At 39.6% G+C, this 25,899-nt stretch overlaps 1 protein-coding gene across 2 annotated transcripts in view; it reads right to left on the bottom strand.

The window, feature by feature from the left end:
• Positions 1 to 25,899, bottom strand: part of ALK (ALK receptor tyrosine kinase) — a 307,088-nt gene that overhangs the window by 79,853 nt on the left and 201,336 nt on the right. For both annotated transcript variants that reach the window (XM_036380516.1, XM_036380515.1), the window contains exon 5: positions 24,997 to 25,124. In XM_036380516.1, the coding sequence (XP_036236409.1) occupies positions 24,997 to 25,124 (128 nt within the window). The remainder of the gene's footprint in view (positions 1 to 24,996; positions 25,125 to 25,899) is intronic.

The following is a 25,899-nucleotide window of genomic DNA, read 5'->3' on the forward strand; positions in this document are numbered from 1 at the left end:
TGTGTATGGAGGAGTCTAATCTTGAGAAATGCTAGAGCTCCTTCCACAAAAATCTGAGTGTGGGTGCAGTTCACTGACATCTTCTGAATGTGCCAAGATACATTTCCAGTCACTGCTGGAAGACAAGCCTGGCAGAACAAAGAGATCTGTGCTGTGAATTCCCCACTGCAGCAATAACTGCCCTGTCTCATATTAAATGGATAAATGCTCCAGATTAAACCAAAGCCTCTGGGCAGAGTGAGCCATTGTTTGCCTAACTCATCCATGCTCACTAAACAGTGCAGCTACATCATGTTCTCTGGTTCTCTGGTACTACAGGGAGTTGGAAATCACTGGCGATTCAATTAGATATGCACTTGATATTTTTATTTATATTGCCTGCCAAAACTAAAAATTAATGAAGCATGTAGGAAAACAACCACTATTTCTCTTCCAGCTTAATTTACGGTGCAAATCATTCAGGAGTGGGGGGAATACATGCCAAACTTTATTAATAAAGGACGATAGATCCTCAAAAGGGTGTTCTGTGTTATTGTCAGGTCGATTTTTTTCCCTTCCTTAGAGCAATTCTGGCTTGCCACATACAGGCTGCACAATGCCCTTGTATTCCAGTCTGGGTCAAGGCATGACTACAGAGGAGAAGCTTTGCAGGAAATATAGCCCAAGTAACATGGAGCTGGCTGCTGACAATTTCTGAGGGCTCCTTGGTGAGGGTTTAAGGCCTTGAGATGGCATCTTCTTTGGCTTTGCTGAACTTCCTACAAAAAATGGACCCTCAGAGTTACTGCTGAGAGCCTTCCCTATGTGAGTGTAAAGCTCTTCACGTGCCACAAGCCAGACACTCGAGGCTCAGGTCACGTGCAAATGGGCACTACAAAGCTGTGAGAAGGGACTCTGGAAACTCAGTAGGTGATCCCTTCTCCTAGGGGCATGCAGTGAGCCTGAATAGCACCCTGTTGTTGGAAGTATCACTGAAAGAAAAGTTAGGAGAGCACTTCCATGAGTCAGCAACATCATAACACTCTTTAAAAGATCCTTAAGTTCTACTGAAATTCAGAAGTACTCTTGTCTCTCTGAATTACCCCACAGATGGTTTTGAAGCCCATGTTTAGTACCAGCTTTCATGTCCCACTCAGTTTATCTGCAATCTTTTCAGCAATGTCCGTGTTTTGCTTCAGCAGCTGCAGAGATACACAGAGATTCAGAGGAGTGGTTATTGTAGGCAATGGGGTTGCTCTGTTTACTCAATTAATTATAACTTTTTAAAGGCACTCACTTTTCCAAGCACACAACTGCATTAACACTAATTATAATGGAACCAAGGCATTCAAGAGAACCTACTTGGCTTCCCAGGTGTTTTTTGATGCAGCCTAGGGGCACAAATCTCCCGAAGCCAACTGACTGTAGTATTTGAAATATGTCAGTTGCAACTGGGAATCAGGCAATTCCAGGAGCTATTCCTCCAAAACAAAGCAGCAGATTTACATGCTCATTCATCTCTTTGGAGACAGGGCTTGAATTAGCTCAGATTTGCATTAGACCAATATATACATGCTCCTTGTATAGGTTAGAGAACACAAATAGCAAAGCTGCAGCTCGGGGAATGGCTGGGCTCTGTTACAGTGCATGATTTATTCCCATCTTGTTTGCTTGCTTACTGTGAGCACAAAGGCAAAATGAATTGGAGAAAGGAGACGATTAACTAGTAAAACAAAGAGATAACCAAAAAAAGCCCAAATACAAATAATCCTTTTAATGGGCCACTTAATGCAGATGTTTGCATCCAAGCTCAAGGAAACTCAAATTTTAATTAAAATACTTTGCAAGAAAAACAGACGTTTGATCTTTTCAGTTCCCAGACCCAATTACTCCTGGCAAAGTGAACCAGAATGACCTGGATTGTTGAAGTGGCCTCAACTCACACACAGAAGACGTGTTGGGAAAGGAAAATGAATGGTATCAAATAAGTATCAGAGTAAAATTTGTGGGAGACATCCTTTATATTTACAGCAGTGTTTATGTAGCCAGTGGCATCCATAAATTACAGCAGTAATTAAGCTGTACCATGGCTGGCTTGGAGGCTTATAAATCATTATTTAAACAGCAACATTAAATAAATGGCATTTCAGGCTCTAAATTGAAAGTAGAAAAGTAGAAACAACTCCTTGGGGAACAAGAGCTGACTTTGTACCTCACAGGTCCTGCTTCTCAACACAGTCCAGCCCTGGCAGTGTTCAAATCCAGTACCAGAGCCTGGAGACAAATTACAGACTGAGATCTTTACTGCCCATGCTTTTGGACTTGCTTTCCATTTCCTCTGTCAGGATGGAAAGAGGAAAAGCGTGTGGCTTAGCTTATGCAGGATCAGCAACTCTCTGCTCACACTGTGGGACCCAAGGGGACACATTCCAATTCTCAACAGATTTTTTCTGACTTGGGTGTCTCTTCTCTCCTTCCATGTCCCTTGACCAGCAGAGGAATCACAGTGTGCTGGCAAGCTCTGGTGAGTCTGTCTCTGAGGAACCTGGCCAGAAAGACTGTGGTGTTTGATCACTGCAAAAGGGGAAACTTTGTCTTCCTGCCACCACACCTGGCCAGGTGGGATGGAGAAGAAATTCTTGCAGGCATCCACAAAAATATCTCTTATCTGGCAAACTGGCTATGCTCCTCATTATCATGCAGGGTTTAATGAAGCTGAACATAATAATACCTTCACATACTACATTCAACTTCTTAGACCATAATTTTTAATTCTACCAAAAGCTTTTGGGACAAACACAGTCAGGTGAAGCACTCCTGCTGAGGACACATTAAAACAGAAGAGCTTAATAGGACAGTACTTGGTTGCTGTTTAAAAATTGTCTCATTTGTACTCTGCAAAAATTCCAAAGACCTGGGATAAATGTACAGCCTTGTCACATTTTACCAGCAAGCAGCTTCTCTCTGGGCTATCCTTTCAGGAGCCTCATTGTACAGAGTTGAGTTTATTTCAGTGGTTCTCAAGGCAAGACACTATATGCCCACAATGTGAAAAATTTCCATTTTTAATTGCATATATGTAGCAAAAAATACCTGCCTATGGAAGTCCACCATGTTTATCTAACCCTATGTGTTTACTTCTCAAAACAGAAAGTTTCCTACTATTTGATTACATCTCTTAAAAAATGTTTTCAATGGGCTAGTGCTGCAGCTTAGTGCCTCCACTAAATGTGACTAAAAATCTGGGATTGTACAACTTTGTTGATGATGTGTGTCTGTCACAAGTATTTGTCATTAACTTCTCAATTTCTCCTGCCCCTCCTTTGGCTTGAGTTCAAAGCTTTGACTCGGATATTTACAAAAACATTACTTGGAGGATTGAAAAGTAGTATGAAAACAGAAGAGCTGCTGTCGAGCTATAAAAGGATAGCGAGAATTTGGGGGAGTTTCTGATCATTGATTTTTCCATGACTTGCCATTTCTGATGGCTACATATTTCCTTACTCTTTATCTCCTGTCCTCCAGCAGCACAGACATTCAAAGGCTGCTTTGTGCTGAGGATAGCCAGATTCCAGGACAAAGTAAATTTTCTATTGATACAAGTCACTAATGCCCATGCTTTCACCATTAGAGAAGTTGGAAGCTATGAAATAAAGGAGGAAAGAAAGTGAGAGAAGTGAAAGATAAGTTCATATTTGAAAGGAGCAAAGCCATCCTTGGCAAATGGCCATTGAACTCCACATGATACAGGGCAGATCACATAAATCACAACTTTCACAGCAAGCTACACTGCTCTCATTTTCCAGCCACCCACCTCAGGACACTTGTATCCAGATCAGCAAGGAACCCGAGTAGTTGCAGCTGCAAATGAGACCAGTGAGAGAAACACTTGGAAAACACATTGTCCTCAAAAATGCTTTGAAAAAAAGACTGGATTCCATGTTTCTCACACCAGGCAGTCAAAGTTGGTCAATACTTCATAATTCCTGTCTTTAATATTTGTAACAACATTGTTACTGTTACTATCATTGCCTAAGGATGCATTTGTAGGAGGAAATATTCTCTTTTTTATTAGACTGCCTGCTACAGGCAGAAAACACAGCCTGTGTTTGTAAATGCCTGAAAGCTCACCCATTCTTCCAGTTACATAAACTGCCTTTAATCTCTTACTTCATTTCCTAAACATAAATGGGAATAAACTCATCACAAGAGCTCTGTGATGTTCATTTCATTAACATTTGTAAGGAACTGAGATGCTATGATAACAGGCATAAAAAAACCTGTAAGGAAATTATTTACTGTCTTCACAGTGCAGCTTGAATAATTTACAGTATAAAATGAACACACCTTTGATGAAGGCAGGACAGAGGGCAGGAAATAACTTCCCATTGAGAGAGCACCCCCTGCCCTGCAGACTAAGGGTGCAGCATTCCCACAGTGAGCTACTACAAGAAGAGAAAACTTGCTCATTAGAGCCACGTAGAGATAGAATTTTCATCTCAAAGACAATGTCAACATTTCAAAATGTATCTAACCAGAAAATAAAAATACCCAAAGTTTTCACAGAACAAAAAATTCAAATCAATTCTAGGTTAGAAAACTGACTTTAGGGGTTTCAACACATGAGTAATGCCGTCATAAACTCCAGAAATTTGAAAACACTTGAATTAAAACAAAAATAAATGTTGGACAGGAAACTCAAGAGGGAACTTACTGGTTTGGAACACGCTCATGCCAATAATTCAGCCAGCTCAGTTCTAATGTGCTTTCTCTCTCTGCTGCCTCAAAGTAGGGATGCTGTGTTTAGTACACAAATTTTAAACATCTGCTCCTTCAGCATTGCCTAATGCCAGCAGGATTGCTTATACAGAAGAGAGCTCTCAGCACACCTGAGGAGCTGGCACTTGCTCACTGCCGCATTTTCAGTAGCATGAACTCTCTCCAGAGTTGTGCAGCATTCAGACTATCCAGGCCTTCTGTGTTCTCTCAGAAATGTTTTTGACCAGGTCTAGTTGCTTTTCCTACCTTTTGACTGAATGACTTTCCAACAACAGTGTTGGTGTGATGTATTTTCCCTGAATTTACAGAGAAAAATAGCTTCCTTTAAAAACTATAATGAAATAAGAATGTGGAAAGAGAAAGATGGATTTCACACTCTCTCAATTTTCAATTAGGAAAGTTGGCTGAGGGTCTTCACTAAAATTGTTAAATGCAGTAAATTACATGATAATGTTTTCCCCTAGAACTAAATCCTGCACTAAATATAGCTCCTTCTTTTGGCTTTTTTTGCAAGGGCTCTGGTAACATACATATTTTTCTGGTGATTTGTTACCAGTCAATAAGCAGCTCCAACTGCACATCCAAAAATTAACAGCAAACAAGTAAACAGGAGCAGTGAACTTTATAATGAAAGTGTGATTTCCATCCTACAGTGATACCTACATATTCTGTGTCATCTACTGAATTGAAAAGGGCCAAAGATGGACAATACTTATTGTATGAAATACTGTGCAGACATAGTCATTGGACCTTTTTAAAATTTCATCTAACACTGTAGATCTTTAAGGCTTCCATCCATAAATATGAACATTCTGACTTAGAATAATACAGTGGGATAGAGTAATTTTATTAAAATCCCAAATCTCATTTCTTTTGGTTGCTTTTTCTTGCCCTTGTTTCAGTATCAGGCTGTATTTGCTGTTTGTTTATCTTTTCCCTCAGATACAATTGCATCTTTCTACGTTCTGCTGAATTTTTGTGAGATTAAAAAAACACCAACAAAAAACCCTCTCCCCTAGGTTTCATGTTTCTCTTAAAACAAGTGAATACTATATATTTGTAACAGTAAGCAGCCGGTTAAAAGAAAAAAAACAAACCCAAAATCCCCACAAAAACAAAGCAAAAAACCCCTTTTCTGTGACCTCCTGTGTATTTTTCAAAATTCATACCTTGTAGAGGGAAAATAAAAAGGTCCAGTATCCATTATTAGCCTCTGCTATTCCCATCAGAGTTTTCTGGGCCTGAATAGGCTTAGAGAATAGCTCTTACCAGGGAACAATCTTTTCCATGGGAAACACCAGCAAACTGATGCTGGCTCACTGAAAGATGAATGCTGACAAAACCATGAGGTGGTTAAGATCTCTAAGCTTATTTACAGACAACAGGAGCAGATTTAGCACAGGTCCTACCTCAGCATCAAACATGGAACTGAGTGTGAAATAAAACAAGGCTGCTGGAGAAAAGACATGAAAATTGTCCTTCCAAACCTAATGTGTGCCTCTTGGGGAAACTGTAAGAGCTGATTAGATAGGAAATATATGTAATTTTCCACCTTTTGCTTCTTAGGAGGCTTAGTTCAAATCCATTTTCAATTATTAAAGTAAGTGTTGTCTTTGCCTCTTCTAGTTCTGCAGTTCCAAGCACAACCAACACTGACAGTATACACAGCAGATGTTTTTCAATTCTTGGTTCTTAAAAACAGTCCAGCAAGAAGACCTCAAACATCAGTAACATTTAAAGATGATCAAACTGAGGTACTGGTCAACCAATTTCAATCACCTAAATGAGCCTGTAAATTGCCCAAACCAGACAATCTCTCTGACTCCTGCTGCTTCCTGTACCAGTTGGACTGAAGATGCCCAGATTCAAGGAAAAAGAAGAGACTGAAGAATATTTTCATAGCTCATCAAGAGCTGATTCCACACAGGTAAGATATAACTTCTCCCTCAATCCTGCAATAGCAGCATCTCAGCAAGCTCTCTTTTAGCATTGCTAATCCAGTAAACAAGAGAGGTATATTCATATGCCTGGTGATGAAAAACACAAATAAAGGTACAAGACCTAACTGTATTCAAACAGCATTTTAGGTAGGAATGAGATTTTTCATTCCTAAAACGCAATTCTCTTTCTGAAAGTGTTTTAAGTGGTCTCTCTGCTTTAGCTGTCAGCAGTATTAAGGTTTTTGGCCTTAGTACAGATGGGTTGCTGGGGGTGGTAGGTGGAATATCACAAATCAGCACAGCCCTGAGCATGTACATGGGGTCCCTCAGCAGAGTGCAGGGACTCATCCCCACACCACAGCCAACCCCTTACTGTGCAAAGCAGTGGCCCCACAGTGGAACAGCAATTGTTGCTCCAGGTAGAAGCAGAAGCTTGCTTGGAGAAGTAAGTTTCCTGTTGTGCCCCTTTCCACTGTGCCAACTTCTGCAGTTGTGGGAAAGCAACAAGTTGCCATCACGCAGCTGACTTCCACTCTGTTTGAAAAGTGAGCAACGATACCTCAAAGCCACAAAGAATGGGCAAAATGAAACTGCACCTGAACTCTTGCTGTGAGGGAGAGCAGTGGCTACACACAACAGGTTCACCACAGGGGGGGACTTCATGGGCATGGAGGCTTCCAGCTTTTAGCTCTGGGGAAGGAGAAGGAATTCTTGGTGTCCCCCCATCTCCACACATCACTGAACACCAGAAAATCATGGATGCGGTGAGTCAGGGGTGACTCTTCCAGCTGGATGCACCAACAACTGCCAACATCTCTGTGCTCTGAAGCCAGTCCAGAGGGACAGAGGGCCAGCACAGCCCTGTGTGCTTGTGTCCCAGGCTGTGCTCCAAGGCCTTGCCATGCTTCAATGACATTATCCCAGGAGCAAAGCTTCTGAAGACCAGTGGCCCACAACATCAAAAAAGCCTGGAGAAGACTCCTGCCTGGAGTCCACATCTCTGCCTGAGGACCTCTATTCATGTTTGAACGTGCATGAAACTTATGAAAATTTGGAACAATTACTGAAAAAAAAGAGATGTCAGTGAATAACAAAGTGATTAGCTCTGTGTAAGTCAAGGTACATACCGAAGATATCAGGGAAAAATGGAAAAAGTGGTAATAACACTACAATTCCAACATTACCACCCTGGTTTCAGGCAGACTCTCTACTCTCTTGCGGCATGCTGACAGACTCTTTGATTAATGCTTTCCATATGAGATCACTTTCCAAAAGTACAAGGAGATGCAGAGAGGATTGCAAGAGTTGACCAGTATCAGTACAGAGAATAACCATGCCCCGAGGTTGAGGTGCCTGTGGGCAGCCAGCAGCAGTAGAGCAGTTAGACTAAAAATGGAGTAGTTATATAATATTAAAATGGCTCTTGAACTTATTTTAAATACAGTGATAGAAATTTTAAAAAACTGTTGCTATGAGTAAAGACAGATCAAGGAGACAGACCATGACTTCTCCCTCTCTCTCTGACTCTAGGTTTTCTCTAAAACCTTTACCCTTCAGTGAATAAATTATGCAATCTACTCTCAGGAGATTTCATACAATTACTTCGAGCAGTCATTCTTTTAGCAGTTCTCATCTTTAAATTTGCTACCATAAAGTGTATGTCTACCCAAAATATTCCTTTATATCCTCTTTGTCAATAAACTTTCTGTTTAGTGCAAGCTCCCGTTCAAGATTTTTCCAACCCATTCTCCCCCCATTTTGCTCACTTATTCAGTTGGCCATTAATTAATCACTTAATTACTGTCAGCAGTAGTATTAAATTCTCACAAACTTGCTACTGCTGTTATTATGTATAATACTCCTCCCAGCTGGGTAGGTTTCAGCAAAGCATAACACCTTGTTGACTTTAGATAAATCTATTTATAAAATGGAAATGTATCTCTTCCTGGCAGGCAAATCCTTTACAACTATTCAACAATTCATTATACAAAATAAAGAATTAGGAAGAAACACACCTCTTCATCAAGTCCTAGCAAACAAACATTCTGGTAAAAAACAAATTATAAAAAGAGAATATGAAATAGTAGCCCCACAGCAAAGTAAATGGGGTTATTCTGGTCTTGTGGCAGGCAGGGGTAGTAGAGTACCCTCAAATACCCAGCCACACATGCACAGAATTCCAAATGACTGGCAATCAAAAAATAATTAGGTGTACCAGGAATTAAGAAAAGAGAAATATAAATCAATTTACCAGCTACAAGAAGCAATGAAATTACGTGTACACTCTACCAAACATCTATGGGATCAGGGTGCTGTTTCAAAGAAGGTATTGGTAAAAAACACCAGCAGTTTAGGACAGGGTTACAGTAAACAAACTGTATTGGACAGGACTCACTTGACAGTACAAAGTGCACAAATGCATTGAATAATCAAAAAAGAACCACCAAACTTTCTTTTGGCCATAAAATAGAGGAGACCTCAGGGCTACTTTGCATGTGTCTACATTTGATCTTGAAGTATCAATTTAAAAGCCCAAGGAGTCATTGACATAAATTTTTGAACGCATTTAATGGGGAATTCCCTCTGGCAGGGGCTGTCTGGACAAGGGCAGCCATCTTAGGGGACAGACACTCCTCCTGTTTCTTACTCTGCCCCACTGGTCACTGTATTTGCACTTCCATTCACCTTAAGCTGCCCATGGTGCTATAGTAAAGTTATACCGGGTGCAAAGGTTTTATATGTCCACTATATATTTTTTACAAAGAGAATAGTTAAAATACCTGACTTCCAGCTCTCCCAGGGCTTTAACTTAATGGGATGTGGATGCAGTTCACCACCATAAAGAATGTCACTGGCTTACAGCACTGCAGTATCTCAAAGCCAGGAAGGCAACCCGGAGGACACAGGGAATGTTCATACAGAAAGTTTACTGAAATACCAGCAACAAAATCCACTGCCCTGCTCCTTCCCCCAGAAAAATGCCTTGCCTCCTTTTCCAGGATCTCTTGAGAGACAGCAGCAGGACTCTTGTGCAGCTGCACTTACAGCAAAGGCTCTCAGCTCCACTTGGACCATGCCCTTGCTTCCCATCCCACAGGTCATTACTGCTGCTTTTTAGTGAGCAATATAATTTTAAACAGTCTGTCAATGAGGTATCACAAAGATGATAAAAGTGCCTTGCCCTAGCATCTAATGTGGATAAAATCAATGATCCAAGGTCCCATGGGTGGTGACAGGGTCAGAAAGGGTGGTCACAGCAGCAGCAGCAGCTGCATTCTCTGTTCAGCAGAGCAGTAGGGCAGCTCAGGGAACTGAGATCTGGAAAAGACAGGGTGCCAAATGCACGTTATCAGTCATCCAGGGTATTCTTGGAAATAAAAAGCCTGGTATCCTTTCCCCAGTACTCAGGGAAATGAAGAAAGAATTAAATAATCAAGAACTGAGCACAAAACAGCTCAAACACAGCAGTCCAGCATCTTTTCTTGGAGTCCTTCAAACCAGACTCCCTCTGTGTGTGTAGGGGCCTTGCACTGCTAGCAAATGACCTCCATAAATGCTGCCTAACAGTTCAGGAATCTGATGGTCAGGATTTCCAAAATGGTTCTTCTGTTGTGACCTTGGATGAGCCTCTTTGCTTGACAAAGACTTTGGATAAGTATCTTTTTGCTGTGACAGAAAAAAAAAACCACCCTAAGAAACCATTTTGTGGGGAATATATGGCCTTGCTTCTTTTTAGAATAGCATAATTTTTTTCACGGAAAAAAAAAATCTCATTTTTAAGAGCTATCTAAAATGAAAATGTCTCCTGTAGAGGAAAATGTTTGCTCAGCAGTACTTCAAAAGATTATATTTGACCTGAAATAAAACATTGGTTAGCTTCAGGAAACTTGCTATTGTTCAAAATTTTTTTCAGCTCATGTATTTTATGCTTTCTTTATGCCTTTTAACATATTTTCCAATAAAAAAACCCAACTCCTTGAATCCAGGGAGAAAGTGTGAAAACTTGTTTTCTTCCATTAATTTTTTTTTTTATTTTGCTTTGCCAAAAAACATATTAATTTTGCACTTGGAATAGCTTTGTCCCACTAGGTTGCTTTTTTAACGAGCTAGAATAAAAACAAGCTAGAATAGATGTATATAATAAAAATAATAGAATATATATATTAGAAAATTATTATATATATAAAGTTATACATATTATAGACTATATTATTATAAAATTATATATATATATATATATATATATATATATATATATATATATATATATATATATATATAAATAAGCATGCTGCTCACCCCATGTAAGACCATGGAAGCTCTCAAGTGGAAGGTGACGCCAAGTGTGCCACCAAATGCTGGTCACAAGAACAGGGTGACAGAATCACTGGAGCCACTGCCACATGCTAGTGCAGCATGTCTGAGAGAGCTCTGGGTCATTTCAGCTTGGTCCTGTCACCTGAAATCTCCTCACTCAGAGCACCAAAGACACAACTTTTTACCATGTTAGCACTGACAGGACTGACTACGCTCTCTCCATTTGTCACACATCAAGCCATGGAAATGTCAGCAAAACTCAGGTTTGGCTGAGGGAACCTCAGATGTGGAAAGCAGCACAAAACCAGCCATGAGGCCTGAACATTCTCACGTGGGCACTGGAGAGTTATTATACTGCTATTTTCATCTCAGTGAGGAACAGCGTGGAAAACAGTTAAAGTAAACTCAACATTAAAAAATTCACTGACAATTAAGATGACAGATTAAACTGATCTACATGCAATCTGCAAACTGATCTGGCATTCACTGATTAATGCAGTAAATTAGATACTAACATCTCTCATGCAATGTTATAAATCACTACTTTGCCTCAGCAATGCATATTTGGTGTCAAACAATTTTTGATGCTGGCTAAGTTATTAAATTTTCTGTAGATGAAGCACTGAATATCTGTTACAGTTTTAGGATGAGATGATGAAAAGACACTTCCAATTTCTGATCAAAGTTACTTGATACTGCTCAGACTTCCAAAATCCAAGTAGAAATTGCTTTTCATTATAGTAGAAAAGAGCAAAAGAAACCTAACAGCACCAAGTCTGGGCCTAAACATCTTTTAAGTGGATGCACACACTTGAAGGTAGAGAGATGCTTTAGAAATACAATATATTTCTCAAAAATGGTACTTTCATGACACCCCCATCTCTAAGTCCTATAGACTTGGTAAAATACAGAGCTCCTTCTGGAAGAAATTGCAGCAAGAACTGCCCCAGAAGATCTGAGTATTTGGCCCAAATACTGCAAACAAGGCAGAGTCTGTCTCTTGTGCTTTTCTCTGGGTGCTGCTCACTGTGAGTCAACAGACCCCCAAGCACTTTCAACTGCACTGTCACAAATTCACAAGGTGAGGGTACCCCCCTCCACAAGTTCCTGGCAGTGCAAGGCTCCAGCCTTAGCAACACCACTTCAGCTCACAGCTGTCAGCACTAATGAGTTAAAGCAGACTGTGGTGAGATCCTGGAGTTATTTGTAGCTGTGGAACAGGTGAGTCCCTCTGGTTTGCAGGTATGCATCCTTCCCCAGCTGCACTGGCACGAGAGGTTATTGCCTCCATCTGTTCACCACTGCTTTCCCTCCTGATCCACTGATCAGGCAGCATGTGCAAGTACTACCTAATTTATTTCAGGCAAAGTCAGACAGGTGACACCAGTACAGCAATTCTTACCTACCCAAGGATTTTTTGTGACCCTCTCTCATTTCCAAGTGAGAGCTGCTCTCTGGTCTGTGTTGAAGCATCTCCCAGACTCATGTGACCCACTGAAAGGCTGTTCTCTAGTCCCTTTTAAAAATCATCATTCTAATATGAGAGGTAATTCTGATACATGATAATGCTCTTACTAGCCCATGCAAAGCACTTTGTGCAAGAGGGAGTATTTCCCTTTCCTCTTTTCAAAGAGGGCATACAGTGGAACATCAGGCTGCTAACTCCCTTTACCTTTGCAGCTTTGGGAAAACTCAAACACAGCTTGGTCTTTATCTGAAATATTCAGATCAAGTCTGCTTCTAAACCAAGGGGAATGGGAAAAAAGAAACTGCAAGTATGGTCAAACTCTGAGGAAATTGTCTCTCAATTTAGAACTGCACAAGAGGGACCTCTCTTTAAATCAAAGGTGGAAATAAAAGGATTGGGTTATGTACAGGAAATTATTAAAGCTTTTTTTTTTTTTTAATAGTATTAAAACAGAATGGTCATGAAACAAAAAGCCCCAAAGAACATCACACCTGGTACAATTTTCTCTTCAGTAAAAAACTTGGGTTTAAATTTTTCCCGTAAAGAAGAAACATTGATTACATTAATATAATGGAACAGAAATTCCCTGACATGCATCTTAACAGTGCATCATGCCTAAGAATTCCTGTCAGTTGAAATTTAGTCTAGAACTCAATGATCACCAGGAACTGGATCTGAAATTACTTACTCCTGAATGTAACAAGATATCCTTTCAGAAGCAGGCTGAATTAAGGTTCAAGACAAATGCTGCATATAATATAGATCTTAACCTCATTTAGAAGCAATGTTGTTTAAGGCTGTATTAAGGGATTGAGTTACTGCTTCTGCTTAAACAGAAGTGACAGAGTCATTCACAAGGGTAATAAAAATAAACAAGATAATGCAATAGAAGGAATTGCACCTCCTGGTAAGGAAGTAAGTGAAAAATTAATGTGGATCTTCTATTACCACTCTTTGGGAAGCAGCATGGGATCCAATCTCCAATTGCAACTCAATTTAAGTAGATATTTCAAAAAGCCTGATTTGGGGTCTCAAATATGATCTACAGGACTCCATTAGAAGGCTCTGGGTTGTAGCTCTGCTGCTACCAACGCCCACTACACTCTTCACAAACCACTTCTGTATCTGAATGTTCCTCCCTGAATGTGAAAGAAAGAACTGTGTTTGTTGTTTTTTTAGAAATAAGCCTTCTTTTGTAGACCCATTAATAAAATATCTAGAGAGGCTGAAAAACATGGAGCTGAATTCACACAGGTTTCCCAGCGCAGAGAAGCTTCTAGGTCAGACTGGAAGCACCCAGTAAAAGCTGCATGAAGGAAGCCTGTTTTAGTAATGTGGTTTTGTAAAGCATGCCTGGATAGAAACATTAATCTTGCACTCGACAGTCATTTAATTTCTTTCAGGGTTTATTCTAACAGACTTTGAATAAACTCCTGCAAAATAATTACTCTAAAATGATTGATCTGGCGTGGTAACCAGTGAGTGTTGGGAATGTTCAATAGAGAATCTGTTTGTTAAAAGATTCCTTACCTGACCCTATTCATTCACAAGTGAGAAATTGGTGGGCAGACCTTCTAGATTACAGGTATTAAAGCACCCACTGGCTTTAAAAGGATAGTGCTGTTAGAAATCCCAGACAGCAATTCTTCAACCAAAGCATTGTCCCCTTTCTGACACTCTGATGATGCGATGATGTTAAAGGTGGAATGAATTGCCCTCTGAAGTGCCTCTTTTTCTCTCTGTTGACTACAGAGGGACCCTAGAGACCAGCTTTGACATGATGCCTAACTTTCAGATAGCTGAAGTCACAAAAGATGAATACCATCTTGTCTAACTTCATACAACAAAGCACCTGAATGTCTGAACTAAATCTTGCCTAGGGAGATTGAATCTTGTGATATTGTGAATTAGATGACTGGTTTATTATACAGATTTTATTCCCTGACAGTTCAGTTGAGGTCTAGACTGAGAACTGCAAACTGAATTAGCTTTGCAAGTTGAGTTTAGGGTAAATTTTTTTTTTTCTTCTATCCACTGAAAATATTTTCTGGCCTTTGTTCAAACGTTGAAAAAAGCAAGCAGCATCAGCAGAATGTTGAGGTGCTAAAAGAAGGTCACCTATATGCTATTAAGATAAAGAAATAGGGAGAAAGGGACAAGTTCATTGCTTGACTCTGTAAACTGGAAAAGAAACTTTCTTCATGTCATCTGAGACTACTGTTTTGAGCAAGACGAATAAATGGAAACCATAATAAACTTCTCTGCAGTGGTTATAGAACAGTATCATGGTGGGCTTGCAGTGTAGGAAGAGTTATTTTGCATGACTGATTAACATTTGGTGGCATCTGCCTCGTCATGACACTTTAGCTTCATTTAAGCAATTACCCTAATTGTCCAGGAAAAAGGGCACCGTTTACTTGAAAATAAACAAAAGTCATACGAACCAGGGAGAATTGTTCTGAGAAAGACAACTGTAATGCATTACTGCTGCTGCCCGGTACTGCTAGGAACAGAACCAGCAAGAAGAAGCACATTTTTTATAATTTGAGGGGAGCTACATGAAGCCACAAATTAGTCCACATTCTACAAATCAACAATTAAGATGAAGACTACTTACTACAATATAAACTTATAATGGAATAAAAATTGCCCTAAAGGTTTTGTGATTCGATTAGACAGGCAAGAATGTTTTATGACTAAAGGGAAAGAGCAGAAGTAGGCTTGTCCAAATGAGAGGAATTGCCTGATTTCACCTGGGAACAGAGAAAGCTAGAGGTGCTCCAAAGATGAAACTAGAAGAAAACAGAAGATAAACACCATAAACATGGAAGACCATGGCAAAGCACTCTGTGCAAACATGAGCAGTGCAAAATCCCTTGGAACAGAACTTTTCCAACATAGAACAGAAAAGGTTATTTCCATTTCTCAGTTGTCTTAACCAGTTGTTAATTAAAAAAATTTATATAACAGCACAGTAAGATGTATAATTACAAATACTGTGGCAGCTTCAGCCTCCTCTATCTGCAGTAAAAGAACAGCTGTAACTTAAACCTGACTCTTCTCTTGGCTGTGAAGAGATGAGCAATGATGAAGTAACTGAAGTCCAAATCAGCAATGTTGTGATCAAACCTCTTGTTAGGCTCCTCCTTTTTCAAAAGGATAAATACATAAATATAATATTTGATAAATATGTGGGGGCAGATCTCCAAGCTGATGCAAACAGTTGAGGCTCCAAAAATTATTGGGATGACGTGCAATGTGTTTAGTAATTTCACTGGCAGAAGCTCTTCCCAAGTAACTGCATAGTTACTCACTTCCTTTGCTTTGGGAAATAGCTCCCATGGAAGAAGTACTTCCTTTACTTGGCTGTCTAAGCCACTGGCAATTTTTGCAGACAGGTGAGTCATTTTGCTACTGTTTTGTTACTGATGTGTACAACAAGAGTACACAGGAGGGCTGAGTTAACACTGTTGCCAAAACTTTGCACTTAATGTTTCTGATCTTACAGCAACTGCTTTCCTTTTGTTATGTCTTCATTAACTGATGTTTGTGAACATGTCTACATACACTGTTATTCCATGAGGTGCTTAAAGAGACAACAGCGTCTTTGTGTCTTTTTAGAAATCAATGGCAACACTGATCATATTACAGAAATTTTGAAATTTCATAATTTTCTTTTTTTTGTTTGTTTGTTTTGGGTTTTTTTTGTTTGTTTGTTTTTTGTACCGCATAACCTAACACTGGATTTATGCAGTTGTTGCTTACAGCTCTAAATGATCTTTTAAAAATCCAGTCCATCATTTGGGCTTAAGTGCAAGGAATATTCTGCTGTTTCCAAGAAATCATTATTGATGGATTGTGGTGCACCCAATTCCACCAAAATAGCTTGGATCCCAGTACGGCACAACCCATCATCTCACAGAACCAGATGGATTGCTTTTCAACTCTCAAAGTTTTTAGGTATCCAAAGAGCTGCACTGTTCATCTGTATTCACATCAAATGAAAGATCTACCACTGATATTTTTGGAACATGATAAATGTTTCTTACAGAGTTGACTAATTTATATTTATATTTCCTTGTAGATCTGAAAAAGCATTTCCAAACCTCTGCCTATGCTTACAAATTCACTGATACTCCATCAATCATGTTCCATGAACATTACACTTTTGGAATTGGACCCAGGATCCAGCTGACTCATTTAATTGCTTGCAACCTCCCAGTTATAGAAAACTTCAGCAAGCAGTAATTTTAAAAAGGGAGGGAGGGGAAAAGGTATGTTCTTAAAATTTCTTTCATGTAATAAAAACTGACTGCAATTTAAGATCTTGCCATCCATGTGTGACTTCTGGATCAATAAGCCTTGATAGCAGGGCTTTCAAAGGCTCAATTCATAAAAGCCCTGTACACCTCATTTATGGAGGCACTTGGTAAAGCTGCCTCCCTTCTCATCCTCATGATGGAAGGCATATCTCAGGTGCCAGGCAGTAATGATGGCATTTTTGAGAACTCCTAGGGGACTAAGGAGTGTGGTTCCCATTAATTTGTGCTCCAAAGTCACCTGGTAGCTTTTAAAATTGCTCTCTCTCCCCACGTTTTTTGCAACTTCAGAGTAAAAGAATTGCAACATACTGGCTTAATGATACTGCCTGAGACTCTGATGGGCAGCCACTGGTTGTGAATTTCCAAATACAGCATAAAAGACTTTCATTTGTTAAAAGGGCATTCACGGCTTTTGAGAAAACTTAGTTCCCCTTTAAAGATTCTTAAACTTTTCAGGGGACAAAACTCCAGTGCAGTAGGAGTCATTTCTATTTATGGGCTATGGATTTGATTTGGAATTACAAGGTTGAGGCTTTTTGGTTTCAGTCGCTCTATTGCAGACTGTCACTATGTCCCTCAGTGTTGGCACCAAGGTGCCACACCTCCCATGCTGGATACAGTGCAGGATTGTAAAAAAAGTCTGTGGGTTGATTTAGTAATTGGTTTGCTCAGAAAGCTGACTGCAGACCTGGCAGATACAGAACAGCAGGACAAAGCCAGCAGGGTTCCTGAGCCAGGAAGGGGAAGGCTTTGGACAAAAAGAGCTGGAGAGGGTCACATAGCACAACTGGGGCAGATTTACAGTGAGACCTCTCAGACCCAGAAACCAAGCTGGACTTGAACTTTTCAGAGGATAAGCCCTGAGGTACAGAAGTGCCCTGAGCCAAAACCTTAAGGACTCTACCCTGTGAAGAAATAGGAAGAATTACACCTTTTTTTTCAATCTTTTATGTACTGCACTACTACAGAGAAGCAGTGACCACCTCAGGACCCACCATTTGTATGTGTGACACTTAAGCAGGCTTTAAAAAAAATAAGATTCTTGCTGTTGGCATTATTTCATTTTCAAACAAACACAGAATACCTTATTTCCTTATTGTGCCATATTCTCTTCATTCTTGTTCTTCATCATCCAAAATCTATTTTGCTCATTAATGCCTCTGAGGCTCCAGTGAGATGTGCCACCAAATGGGACTAGTTTCCATCTGAACATCCTACATATTTATCTTTGCTTTTGATAATTTTAAATGTTAATGGATTAATTCTTGTGCATTTCATTAAATTTTGACAATTCAGTGCATTTCCCTCACTTGGTTTCTTTGCCGGTTCAAGAGATTATCCACTTAGTTCAGTCTGGTTGACTGAGTGACTATCTGATTAAGCTTGATTGCCCTAGTTAATTAATTGCATTGTAAATGTTTCTTCCAATCACTTTCTAACTGGTCAAACTTTTTAATCATTTCCACCATCTAGACCAATTATTCCTGCCTGATATCCTGTCGTTTGTTTTCAGCGTCAGCGATTTGTCACCATCTCTCCCTCTTTCTGTAGGGATCCTACAAGCAAGGTGGACAGACACTTTTCACAGGAGCACGTAGTGACAGGACAAGAGGGAATGGCTTCAAACTGAGAGAGAAGATGTTCAGATCAGATATTAGGAAGAAATTCTTCACTGTGGTGAGGCACGGGCACAGGTTGCCCAGAGAAGCTGTGGATGCTCCATCCATGGAAGTGTTCAAGGCCAGATTGGATGGGGCTCTGTGTAACCTGGTCTAGTGGGAGGTGTCCCTCTCCATGGCAAGGGGGTTGGAATTAGATGATCTTTAAGGTGCCTTTCAACCCAAGCCAATTCCCAATCTGGGATTCTATGTTTCTCTTCTTTTGCTGAATCAGTCTGACTCATTTCCTTTCTGCTTGATCATCTCCCTCTTCTGTTTCCCACTGTCTCTCAGTTCTTCACAAAGACCACTGCAACTCTTCACAAACATGAATCAAGTTGCACAGTCAGATCTCAACAACTCCAAACACCAGTCCTATTTGAACCAACAAAACCTTCCTACAGCTAATAGCAAACTTTATGGATATAAAACAGAACTCTGACCAAAACTATCCCTCTTTTGCAAAATCAGGGATCTCCATGTCCTCTGTTACAGGCTAGCAGTCTTTTGGGGTTTATTAGGGAGAGAAAAAAGGAGAGTGAGACTGTCATCTACTTACACAGTGGAGTCAGATTGCATAAATCTTTGAATCTGGAGTAATACCGGCTTAAAATCATTGGGTCATCCGTAAATCATCATTGTCCTTCCCATTTCTCAAGTGATAATAGCAAATCCTATGATTGTTTTAATAAATCCAAGCAGTTAAAACATCACTAGAAGTAAGTGGCAGCAATTAATAGTAATAAAAATAAGTTCAATTTGGGGAAAGCAGATTACAGAGTTCATTTTCTTTCACTGAATCAATGGCTCCCCTGTTGAAATAAGCCTTAATTAAAGGAGAAGGTCAGGATAAAAATCATATACAGCATTAAAAAGATAATGTATTGGCCAATTCTTCAAGGTGTTAAAAAGTACTTAAGACCCACAAGTGCCAACATTTGCAATGTCTCTTGAGCAGTTCCTAGTACTTCTTATAAGCAGGTCCTTCTCTTCAGACTATTAAGGCTTTGGATTTTAAAGGCTGAGACTTCTCAATTCTGTTTCTTAACCCAAGCCAGCTAACCTTTTCTGAGCTAGAGAGGATAAACCTGCTCACCCTGGTAAGGCACACCTATTTGGAGCTGTGGCAGGTTCAGGCCTTTCCACCTTCTGCATGAAAACATCTATTTTAAAGATGACTTTTATGTGCTCTATAAAACATTTCTTCATATCTCCCTCCTCCATATCTTAAAACCCCAAATATATGGCCAGTTGATTACTAAATAAAACAACAGGACACTGTCCCCTTTTTCACCAAATTAGCATGGCAGACCTATGAAAGCCAAATTCTCTAGATATTCAGGTTTGCTTCCCCCCCTGCTGCTCCTTTGATGAGCACATGAAGGTTCTAAATAGATTAAATTATTCAGCATAACCACCACTGTCTAAATCTGGCTCTGCAAGAAGTAGGTGTTCACAGCCAGTAACAGAAATGCATAATCACTAATTCATTACTGCAAGAAGCTACTCTACCAGTAATTGAGTTACTGTGCCTCTTCTGGAAGAAATGTTAAAACTAAATTTGCTTAATTTTTTTTATTCCTAGCATTACAATAACTTAATTTTAAAAAGATGAAAGTGAAAACAAAGATAATCCCCATAACAAGTTCATTAAATTTATTTTACTTAAATTGGCACAAACCACAAGTGAAATAACTTTCACTTTAGAATGACTTTAAAATTATTTAACTTCACTACAGCCACCACCCTCATCTGCACAGCAGTATTTCCTCTGACACAAGATCCCTACAGGATTAAAACACAAGCAGGTTAGAGATAGTTTTTGGCACACAAGCGAAAATCAGAATAATCAGTCATAGCTGATGAGGGAGCAGAGGTGAATGGGGAAAGAAGGTGGTCGCCAAAGCATTTGGAAGCAAATATTCTTAAAATAGTAAGGCTTTTCCAAATGCCTACTTAGTGAAATTAGACCCACAGGAAAACCAGACCAGTTGAACTGTGTAAAGAGCATAGGCCACTTGTTGGAAAAGGCAGCCAGTCTGCCTAATTTTATTTTTTTTAAATTAAGAAACATAATGGCAACATACTGAATAATCCTGCTGGTTTCAATTAACTCTGGACCTTTTCTCTGGCTCAGTAAGGTTCTAAACCATGGCATTAATGCCAAAGGAAATGATCCAGCTTCTTTTACACAAAAATTACCTGGACAGGCCAAGTAATATTATGGTAAATGTTAATCCTAAACCTCAGATAGAGACAGCTACTTCTGAAATTATGACTACTTTAGTTTTTTGAATCCTGTTTATTTTGTTTTATAACAATGACAAAATACTGACTGCTCATTTTCTGCTCACCTGTTCTCCTGTATTTCTGGACAGAGGTGGATCTCCAAATCATATAAGATGACATGATTGATTCTACTGAAGGTTCATACCCTCACTCCTCCATCCCATAAATAGAACCAAGCAAATAATGAAACATAAAATATTGTCACAATTAACCTAGTGGTTTAAGAAAACTTCTGTAAATATCTTGCAATTCTACCCAAATGAAAATTACTTAAATGCCATACAATTTTTTTTTTCAATTAATAATTAACATCTAAATGAGCTGTGTGTCATGTGGGGCTTCAGCTTGAAATGTATGTTTAATTATTTTTATAGTGAGAAGATGCAGTTCCTGGAGCAACTCCCCAGGGATGTGGGAGAGGCCTCATCACTGGAGGTCTCAAGATGCAGCTGGGTCAGGGGTCTAGATAATCTCCTCCAGATTCCCTTTCACACAAAATTGTGCCAGATTCTCTTTTGAGTTTCCTTCCAACCTGGCCCGTTCTGTGATTCTCTCTCATAAACTGATATAATCTCAGTCTTCTGTTGGGAAGAGGCTAACTTTTCTAGCCAATTTTCCAATAGGAAGCATCAAGAACTCCTTTTGAAAAGGGGCTCACTGGCATTTCATTAAGTTCAGCTAACCACAACATCCTGTCATCAAATTAATTTATAAGACAAACTGCAAAAAGAGAGCATGCGGGAAAACTGAAATGATACATACCCGGGTTTTGTCCGAATGCACAGAAACATCATTTTAGTAATGATTCAGATGCATAAGCAATCCTGTCTGGAGAGAGCCCTTATTGATCTCCTGCAGCTGATGCATAAATCTGTTGCTAGAATATTTATCAAGTGGTATCGTGAAAAATTCTATCTAGCGGTTGATCATATTTCCTCGACATGTTGTAAGTCTGTATTTTCACTCTTCCTTTGCTCTCTCTTCTTTCAGTAAAATTACCTCCTGATCTTCAAAATTTTTCCTTTCCTGAGAGGTCCTCTGCTTTTGATCACGGATTTTGCCTTTAGTACAACCTTAACTCCAACTTTCAGAAATTTGCATACATATTACAGCCATCAGATCATTACAGAACTAACTGCCTACCAGCTCCAAAGGTAATGTGTGTTTCTGGGTACTTTCAGTATCTACTGAAAAAAGGCAATTGCTGAGTGGACAGAAGCATTAACTTAATCAACAGCACACGGTTTCTCCCCTCTCCAAAATAAATGGTTTTTATGTTGCTTACTGAGCTTGACAACTTGAAAGCTAAGTGCTTCCTCTTGGACAGGCTGAGTGTCTGAAATAACTGCTTTTAACAGCCCTGGAGCATCATTAAAGCTTTAAGACATTTCAGAAGCATTTGGTCTCCATGCCCCTTAGGTAAAAATTTACTTAGAATTGGTAAATCGAACATTGCTAAGTCAAACAATGTCTTGTCATTTACTTGTGCCTACTAATAAGTACTTTAATTAAGACTTTTGGAAATAAGTTAGCAAATTAATTAATTTACAACTGCAATAAAAAAATCAGTAAGAAACCCATTAAATATCATAAATAAGTCAATACATTACTTAAGAAATGAACTCTATTTTTATTACTAGAAATTACCATCCACTATAAAATGCCACTGTACCAATTACTTTACTTGTATAAGTTACAAATTTCTTAACTGATGTTATTAAATTAATATATTACTTCTCTGCAATTTGTATTTTTTTTTGCTTTTGCTACTGCACTTATTTAAATAGTAAGTTGTAAGAAAGAGAATTAGGCAATCAATAACTTAGGTTTTACACACTGACAAACACAATTTGCTTCACATTTAAGTCAGTAATTGAAAGTCAATTGGTTGTAGCAGTCCAGGCAATGCTACCTGTTAGCTGTCCTGAGACAAAACCTACAGAAGTACAACCAGTCTTTGTACTGACTGTAGGGGCTCTCTGATCAGATTCAAATCCTAAGGTTGAGACTGTAAGAACTTTCCTTCTATTATGGGAATTGGGAAATATGAAGATATTCAAGTGACAATTAACGAGACTTTTTTGATTTTTTTAAAAATTCAGAATTTTAGCAGCAGCAGAATCTCCTTAAGTTTTTTATTTCCCATTCGATCCCATATAAACAGTTATTTTTCAGTTCAGATGAAATATTTTTTTCCTATGCAATATCTTTTCTAAGATTTTGCATAGGAAAACTAAGGATTAATTAAGGATATAAAAAAAATGGAATCACCAACGTGCAAAAGCAAATTCTGACCTCAAAATCTGGCATTCTGCAAGCCCTTGTTGTTTTTCACCCAGAGGATGCTTGGGCCCTGGAACTCTCCAGGCTCTCCAGGACAGTGGTCACAGCACCAAGTCTGACAGAGCGCCAGAAGGGTTTGGAGAATGCTCTCAGGCACATGGGTGACTCTTGGGGTGTTCTGTGCAGGGCTGGGATTTGGACTCAATGATTCTCATGGGCCCCTCCCAACTCAGCACATTCTGTGATTCTTTCTATATCTGCGCCTGTGGAAATGGTACCCTAACTTCCTAGGATTCTATGTACTCCTTAATTTATTTTTAAATGGTGTTTATGGTCTTCAAAAGGCTTAGAAAAATCAGGCTGAAGGCATGTTTCTATTTCTTAGATATTTCTTTCTCAAATTCACCCATGTTTTATGTGCTTCAGCAGCATTAAGGTATCCAAGTAGCTAAGCTGCCCAAAGGCTTCTAACAGCTGCAGAAAAATTAGATTTAATCTTTTTTTATTGCTTTCCCTATTTTCTCCAAGCTTAAGGTGTCACCCTCAGCTGCTCATCACCACCTCTTTCCTTGTAAAAGTACACTGCCACATCTTCAGCTGTACACAAAAGGCTTAGTGACCTAAACCAACTGAAAATAAGAGAACAAGTGGTTTTGTTCTCTGGTGGCATTGTTCTTACACTGTGTCCTATAAGCAGGGCAGAGGAGTAGGTGTTTGCTACAAATCTGCAGGCAAATTGGGACATTTGTTCCTTCTTTTGTTCAGAATGAATCTAAATGGCCTCAGCCCTTGACATCCATCATTGCACAGCAGTGCTTGCTGTTGGTCAGAACTCCCAGCCCAGCACCTTGGACTCATCCCTGAGTGCTCCCAAAAAGAGGAGCTCCTGTGCCCACAGTCTGTTGCACTGAATTCCCAAAGCATTGTGGATGACTCGTGTCCTTACACCAGCAGCACAACAGGCACCTTCTGTCTGAACATGCCTTTGCTTCCAGCACAATGTCAGGCTGCTCCTTGTTGGAGCTTAGAGAGCACCTTTATGTACAAACAGTGCAATAAATCCTTTAATACAACTGGCCTTTGTGGAGAGCAAGGTAAATGACCAAAATAATGTATGTTCTGCAGCACATTTCCCTGTCCTAGAGAGGCTGAAAGGAAGGACATGCAGCTCAACTCAGCACTACTCCAAATAAATAAAATGGACAAAAAGTAATGTGTTAAGAGCTGTAAGTAGTAATATTCTTCACTGACACGCCACCTAAAGATTTCAGAATGATTCACAGAGTCCATAAAACTAGTAGAACTAATATGGAGCTGCTTCTGGCACAGAGCACTGAATTTACATACTTGGATTAATTACACAGCTTGTATTTAAAAAAGTAACCCCCATTTAGGTTGCCCATTATTAAAATTCCACACATTACATGAAGCTATTAGGGCTGCTCAGCAATAACTGCTTTGGAACATTGCCAAAGAAAGGCATACTTTATTAGAATCAAGTTTTCCGCAGTTGTTTAAAAAACATCCCTGAAATTTGTAACCATGAACATAAAAAAAGGATGGCTTGCAAGGTGTCTGTCAAGGAAGCCCTCATCTGCTCTACTTTCTACTGCAGAAAAGTGAAGTTGTCAGGATATGCATCTGGCAAGCCAGGATGAATACTGCTTCTTTTCTCTCCAAATTAAATTTTCATAGCTATTCTTCCCAAATGGGGAAAAAAAAAAAAAAAGGCAAAGCAAACCAAAACAACAAACTTGTTTTCAACTTCTTGAAGGAAAGTTTTAAGGCAACATTAGAAAAGATCCTTCCCTGAGAGGGACCCTATTTTATTTTTTAAAATTTAAATTATTCATTTGACAAGAACCTTTCCTTCTGTGGCATCTGCAGCAGTCAGAAATCGTGCTTCTCTCCACAAAGGCATCAAAGCACTATAAGCTAGAAACAATAAAATACTCTGTTACCTGAGCTGCAGTTCTTCATGGCGAAGGAATCCACGGCTGCCACGCTCTTGTTCCCATTAGGAACATATTCCAGTGAGATCCGAAATGGTTTCTCCAGGTGTCCAACTCTCCTTTGAAGCAACACCCATCTGGTCTCATCACAGAGCAAGAGGAAAGAACACAGGAGAAGAGCTGTAAGAAAGGCTACTGCTTTACAAATACCAAATCCCCCAAAGGAGCAGCTCCACTTATGGCTGGTCACACTGCACCTCCTACCCCAGACCTCACTTCCCTCACAGTGCCCCATGCTCAGGGCCTTTCCCTCCCATGGATTTTGCAAAAGCAGGATTCTAAGCACCAAGATTTCCACCAGCTAAGATGTGGAAACCCAAAGAAACAGCAGCTCCCTTCTGTCACACTTCTGTGCCCCCAGATGTCTGCCTGCTGTTTAAAGGAAGCTTAACTCTCTGTGCAAAGAAAGCTGTGAAATCTGTAGCACACGTGCACATCCTCTTTAAATATCATTCCTGAGCCTCACCAAAAACTGTCTTAGTCACTCAGGAAATAAGGCAGTCTCCAGGGCTGTGCAATAGCTCTGAACTCCCAGCACTGCATCACTGGTTGAGGTAACACATTTTGCTTCTAAAGCAGTTGACTGGAACGTCTACCTGTGCACGACGCACCACATCTAAAATATGTCATTTCTCCTCCTCCACTTCCTGTCCCTCTTTTCCTGCTTACCTCCTTCCCAAATGACAAAAATTCCCAGCAAGTAAATCAAGGAAATGAATTAGCAGCCCTGGAGATTAACATCCACACTCCAAGACTGCTACAACTTAAATCTGCTTGTTGCCAAGAGTAAATGAGAACAAAAAGCCTGTATGAGCTTTATTTATTCCCTGAGATGCTGGAAGACATCACTGC

Source organism: Molothrus ater, chromosome 3 (assembly GCF_012460135.2).
Source record: "Molothrus ater isolate BHLD 08-10-18 breed brown headed cowbird chromosome 3, BPBGC_Mater_1.1, whole genome shotgun sequence".
NCBI lineage: Eukaryota > Metazoa > Chordata > Aves > Passeriformes > Icteridae > Molothrus > Molothrus ater.